We start from the raw sequence: 6,472 nt of genomic DNA, 5'->3' as shown, positions 1-6,472 counted from the left end.
CTTACTCTATGATGTTACTCTGTATTTCTATACTATAGTAATTTTAACAACTTAAGTAAGAAATTATCAAAGCGGGTTTTAAAAAATTACGTAAATTGACAGGGATTATTAAAGTCAAATACGAGTTGCACACTTTCGTATGAAAAATAGTTTTATAATGTCAAAAAAAATATTTGAGCGATTTATATAAGCTAAAAGATAAAGTAACGCAAAATAAAATTAACAGATGGAAATTGACTTATTTTTAAAACTAAAAGGTCATGTTATTAATTACGTTCTTTTGGCCAGCTAATAATTAATTGCATTAAATATACCGGTTAATATCAATAGACATGTATTAAGAATTAATAGTATAAAAGAAAATATACGTGAAGCCGCCAGAATGCCACCACTTCGATCTCTAGCGGGCGAGGCAAACTCAAGATAAATATTGAATAGTTAAATACACACGTATCAATATTCAATAATCAATAGATTATGGATAAGAAAGAGGTTGATCAAGTGAATAGATGAGCAATTAACAAAGTCAAATGATTCCCCACTTCATGATTATAACTTAATAGCTTCCAAGGGACTTTGTTTCATATATGAAAAGTCAGGAATAGCTATGATAATTAATAATGCACTGGCTTAACTTTAGTTTAACGAATAATCACAAGAAATCGCAAGCTCTTATTCCACCTGTATACAATAATCAGATATACACCGAAATCAGACTCATCTAACTACGACCGCGGACTCCAAACAATGAATCACCAAATAATAACAATAATTTAATCCTCATAATCCTCCCTGCTCCATACATGGAATAAAAAAACAAAGCATAAACACATCAATTAAATAAATAAATAAAAGAAACAAAACTACTCCGTAAGACCAGGATGAAAAAGATCTCGTCCGTCCAAGCAAATCAACATCAAAATGTCCGATGCCAGCCCCGTGGAATAATCCTACGAATGAGTAATCCAATTCAGAATAATCTAAGCCAAGACGAAGGCGAAGAAAGTCGCGGCGAGAGCAGTCCCGGCAACGGCGGCCTTGCTGACGGAGAAAGCGGCGGACGGTGGCTCGGAGCCTGGCGACTCAGGAGCAGCGCCTCCTGGGCCGGGAGCCGGCGGGGAACTAGAACCGCTGGGACCGGGTGCCTCAGACGGGGGAGCACCGGAAGAAGGCGAAGGGGTCGGCGAGGGAGTGGCCGGAGCGGGGGCAGGAGCCGGCGGTGGAGTGGCCGGAGCAGGGGTGGGAGCTGGTGACGGAGAAGGTGAAGGTGAAGGTGAAGGTGTAGGTGAAGGAGATGGGGTGGGAGTGGGCGTTGACGGCGAGGTCGGAGCCGGTGAGGGTGCAGTTCTCGGGGCTTGAGCCAAGCACGAGGTGGCCAAAAGCCCCAAAATCAGAATCACTTGGACGCCATGAAAACCCATGTTTGACGATGAAACTCGTAGACACAAACAATTGAGGAGAAACAGAGAGAGTGAGATATGAGAGATGGGAAAGAGTAAATCACATATATATAAGCAAACAGAGGGGAGGTGGGAGAGCTGAATTATAATTGGTCCAGATATTATTAAATTAAAATAACTTACGTGCATGAGTCATAGTTCACCTGTCGTGGATATGCAATTCCATATTCTTCTTAACCAACCAAGAGCCAACCCATATCGACAACGTGGGTTAACTGGGCAATATGGCGGTGCTGCGTAATTATTAATGAGTCAATAGTCTATATTTTATTTTATGGGTTTTTATGTTCTTTTTCAACATTATAGTAACCCTTTACCTAATCAACTCAATTATGAGTTGCCTTTAGACTCTTTTGTTTTATATATGTATGGTTCTTTATTAATTTGTTATTTACCAACAGCTGATGATTTTTGAAATTTTCAAGCGTTGCAACATGTATTGACTCTTTATATATATGAATATTATTTGGATATTTATATTGAAAGATAAATGCATTTGTTTTTTTTTTAATATTATATTATGTTATTGTGAGATAAAAACGCGTTGCGGATACAATACTTTTTTGGGTTGAGACTGGTTTGACCTGGTAGCTCTTACGGAGTTATTAAAACACACAACTACTCTGGACCTGAAAATCGATTCCTTCATTCGTACACTGAACTTACTAGAATATTGTGGAGGTGCTGGACTTGTACATGCACAAGATTATAATACGAACGAGAAATGACGTATGGCACCAAGTGGCCCCGTGACATGGCGTTGTGGAATGATGTACTCTCTTTTTCTTTGATACAAAGGAGGAAGCATGTATTTCTCCTAGTCCAATGTTATGAAATTTTTTTTCCAAGTGTCATGTTAAAAATTTTTCAAAAATATCTTTAATTAGATGATATAAATGTAGAGAGAATATGTAATTTTAAAAGTAATTACATAATTTAATAAAAATAATTAACTAATTATTAAAAGTATAATTTAATTAAAAGTTTGCTATAATATTAAATGGACACTAAGATTAATATATTGTTTTCACTTTTGAATATTTGATTTCTTAAATTTTATGATAACAAGAATTTGGCAGCTTATAAAATCCCATACTAATAAGAACACGACAGAGTGACTTAAGATTTTATTATTTATTTTTTTGCCGAATTAATTTGGATAACGAAAAAATCAAGAGTAGAGGGAAGGCAGGTAGGAAACAAGAAAGTTCGTTGAGGGTGAGAAGAGGGAGAAACGTAGAATTGTACAGGGAAATTTTCAATAAATATCCTGACCATAGATAATTAAAAGGAGAATTTTAAAAATTTTGAATCCTCAAAACAATTTAAGCGTTCTGAATCGAAATTAAAATTGAGAATAAAATTTTATTTTTCAACTGCACCTTGTTCATTTCTTTATAAAATGTTATTAACTGTCCTATTTCAATTATTTGACACATTATTCTTACTAAATTTTATTTTAAGTGTTGCTTTCATTTTAATTTAACTTATCTGTCTTCTTATTATAACTTGTTCATTTTCCAACAACAAGTATAAATTACCCATTAATAAGATTTTAGCATTAAAAGCATAATTAATCTCACAATTTTCTTAATGATTAATCAAATCCTTACTAAGATTTTATTGGTATAAAATGAATATGGAATAATTGAAGGTGATGGACCAGCACACCTAAACGCCCATTTTCACATGTACGGTCTCTCTCTCTCTCTCTCTCTCTCTCTCTCTCTCTCTCTCTCTCTCTCTCTCTCTCTCACAAAAAGAATGGTTCGTTGAAATGTGACGGACGATTCAACAGGGTCCTAATCTTCACAATATATGACCTTTGAAACTTGAACACAACCAAGGAGATTGTCTCTATCTCTATCACTATCTTTGTCTATCCGTATCTGTTTTGAAATTCTCAGGTTAAGAGGTCGGTTTGTTCTGTGATGAAGAAAACCAGAGCCGGATTAGACGAGATAACCTCATGAGGGCATCACTTTGACGTCAAAGCGAGGTTGGTGTTGCCGTTACTTAACAGTATTCCTCCGTGTTACTGTACGTGTCAAATTTGGGTCCATACGTTATCCTGATCGACTTTCGAACATATATGTTTAAGTTTATTGATGCCGGCATCACCACCAATGTGGCTTGCCCAGCTATTTCCATAGATTACGATTGGCCCTTTTTTTTTTTATATACAAACAATCCAATTTCTATTGGGCTCGTTTCTTGGGCTTGGCTATTGGGCTAAAACCTCAAGGACTGATCCAAATTCATAAACTTGCCCAATATCAACAGCATGTGGGTTCTTTTTATGGACCATCTAATCAAACCCGACTAATCCTCTTAATTATGCATAAATAGCCTAGTGAAGGTGGCACATACGGTAGTGGTTTGTACCCCTTAAATATCATTCTAGAACTTGATTTTTAAAAGTGTGTATGAAAAAAATATTATTTGAGAGAAGACAATTCTTTAAATGACACTCAAATTTCTCAAGAAATTAGTTTTATTTCTGTCGAATATGGGGATACCTTGGAAAGTAAAAAAAATTATATATCAAATAGAGTAATAATATAATAATGATGAGGATGGCATTTACAAGCTCATGTTCCTCGTATAAGCTTGAAAAATATTTTTTTTTGTCATTTGAAAATATTTTATCATTTATATTCTTGTATCAAAATCCTTCAGACAGACATATATCATTTTTAATTATGTCACCAAACTTCAAAATCAGAACTCTATCAATACAAGCAATATGCAGTATTTTTCCTTTGTTGGAAGTTTTAACAATTTGTTCTCTTATTTAATGAAATAAAATATGTAAACGGTTGGATTTCAAACGTATCCATTAAAAGATTGTGATCGATAGGCAGTGAGGAACCCTGGGTTGTTGTCACCTAACAACAGCACAATAACAAGCACAAGTCAAGTAAGCAGGCATAGACCATAAATTAGTCAAGGTTTATTTTTTTACATTTCGTATCTAAAAAAAAATAGTGTTTCTTTTAAAAATAAAAATTGAATTGAATTATCAATTAAAATCAGCATGAGTGGTAGAAGCTCTTGTCATTTAAACAGATAATTAGGAATTTGAACTTCAACTCTTTTATATGTGACAATTTAATTTTAAAAAGTCTAATATTACTCTTAGTTTCTCGTGGGAAATATATTTTATTATTGACAGGCTCCTTGTACATAAAACTATGACATACTTATTTTTAAAGAAGGCTTATCAAATCCTTAGTTGCTGAACTAATCTTTGTTGGGCAGCAAATTCAGTCATTATGAATCAAACATACTTCTAATCCCATAAAAAAATTGTTAATTACCATGTTTTTGTATTCTCACCCTTTAAATATTTTTTTAGAAGTCAATCAGATATCGCGATCAAGTTTATTGCAACTCTCAGCCGTTGTTGGGGCTTTACTTGAGCAATTGTAGTTACGAAAGCGAGGAGGATCTTGGAGTGATATAAATATATAGCCATGGAAGTTCCAACCCAGGGGAAGCCCAGAGTGCTCTGCCTCCATGGATTCAGGACCAGTGCCAACATTCTCCACAAGTTGATCGGAAGATTGCCGGACACTGTTCTCCAGAAGCTTGACCTCGTCTTCCTGGATGGGCCCTTCCCTGCGCGGGGCAAATCTGACGTTGAATCCATCTATGATCCTCCTTACTTCGAATGGTTCCAGTCCAACGGGGTTCATCTCCGATCTTGACGAATCTCCTTCCATATATATCTTTGACGCGTTTCAGTACTGATAGTCGTTGTTGGTTCTAATTAAATTCTCTTGCAGGATTTCACAGATTTCATGAACTTCGAAGAATGCCTTGCTTACATTGAAGATTACATGGTGAAAAATGGTCCTTTTGACGGTTTACTTGGATTCTCTCAGGCGGGTTGACATTACTGACCAACTTTTCTCGGATCAAATTTTTTTTACTGAAACTTGACAGATTCATTTTACTTTCAGGGTGCTACTTTATCCGCTGCACTTCCAGGAATGCAATCGCAGGTACTAACAGATCCTCAACAAGCTTGCTTGACCCCTTTCTTTAGGTTGGAAAATGAAATCTTGAATTTGAATTCCTGAAGAATATCCAGAAAATACGGTAAACTGGGTGATTGTCTTGATTGATTCAATAACTTCAGGGCGTAGCACTTAGGAAAGTAGACAAGATAAAGTTTTTGATCCTGATATCAGGAGCCAAGTTTGGGGGAAAGAAGTTCGGAACGCCTAAATTGGCTTCCAATGCATTTTCAAAACCGATTAACATCCCATCTCTCCACTTCATTGGTAATTAACACTCTTCTTCTATCTCTCACCATATGCTATATCTGGGTATACAGTATAGATACAGAATGTGATAAATATATAATTGTATAAGCTTTGGTGGATGTTGTGTGGATGAAGGTGAAGAGGACTTCTTGAAGGAAGAGGGAATTGCATTATTGGATGCATTCGTGGACCCACTTGTTGTTCATCATCCAAAAGGACATACAGTCCCCAGACTTGGTTAGTTTTATTTTATGGTAACTAGTTAAATTTCCCAGCAATCTGATGCAAGTGTACATTCTGATTCATGGAGATTCTGCAGTATTATCATCTGAGTTTAGAAAATTTTGATCCTTGTTTCTGGTAGATGACAAGGGTCTGGAAACTATGTTGGCTTTCATTGACAAGATTCAGAGCAATGCCATCAAATCTTCATAAGCAAGGACTGAACAACCAACCTAGAGGCTTCTGATCTGCTTATGTAGGAGCCTGGGGACCAGTGGTTTAGAGATATTAAGGAAATGCTTATCTATCTTCAGTCAACTGTATTACTGTGTGGCAGGAAAAATAATGGATCGGTGATGAAATTTGATGCATGTTCTATCACGTTGGAATGAACGCACAAGTCAAAATAATGTTTGCATATGTTCGAAGTGCACAGTTCTATATCAATAGGGGATTATTCTAATCTTCTAATGTGATCTGCATATGTGATACGAGTGGATTGTTATTTTTTTAGATAAT

General features: G+C 35.8%; 2 protein-coding genes across 6 annotated transcripts; one reads left to right on the top strand and one right to left on the bottom strand.

Moving 5' to 3' along the window:
- Positions 1-980: 980 nt before the first annotated feature.
- LOC129322401 (classical arabinogalactan protein 4-like) lies at positions 981-1,421 on the bottom strand. The gene has a single exon (XM_054968732.1). It carries the CDS (start codon positions 1,419-1,421, stop codon positions 981-983), a length of 441 nt encoding a protein of 146 aa, XP_054824707.1.
- Positions 1,422-3,322: 1,901 nt separating this feature from the next.
- LOC129322110 (esterase FUS5-like) lies at positions 3,323-6,424 on the top strand. 5 transcript variants are annotated; one of them, XR_008596183.1, is made up of 7 exons: positions 3,327-3,459; positions 4,819-5,152; positions 5,249-5,347; positions 5,426-5,467; positions 5,657-5,749; positions 5,867-5,968; positions 6,096-6,424. XR_008596183.1 is itself a non-coding variant. In XM_054968174.1 (6 exons), the coding sequence occupies exons 2-6, from the start codon at positions 4,937-4,939 to the stop codon at positions 5,971-5,973; spliced, it is 609 nt and encodes a 202-aa protein (XP_054824149.1). In that variant the 5' UTR covers positions 3,331-3,459; positions 4,819-4,936; the 3' UTR covers positions 5,974-5,985. The 5 variants fall into 5 exon arrangements, 4 of the variants coding, with proteins under 4 accessions (XP_054824150.1, XP_054824151.1, XP_054824149.1 ...); XM_054968174.1 differs by lacking the exon at positions 6,096-6,424 and having other exon boundaries at positions 3,331-3,459; positions 5,605-5,749; positions 5,867-5,985; XM_054968173.1 differs by lacking the exon at positions 3,327-3,459 and having other exon boundaries at positions 4,809-5,152; positions 5,605-5,749.
- The last annotated feature ends 48 nt before the right edge of the window (positions 6,425-6,472 follow it).

The sequence above is a fragment of the Prosopis cineraria genome, unplaced genomic scaffold (assembly GCF_029017545.1).
Source record: "Prosopis cineraria cultivar Desert tree isolate PC_DT_omini unplaced genomic scaffold, ASM2901754v1 PC10, whole genome shotgun sequence".
NCBI lineage: Eukaryota > Viridiplantae > Streptophyta > Magnoliopsida > Fabales > Fabaceae > Prosopis > Prosopis cineraria.
This window is presented reverse-complemented; position numbering and strand designations above follow the sequence as displayed.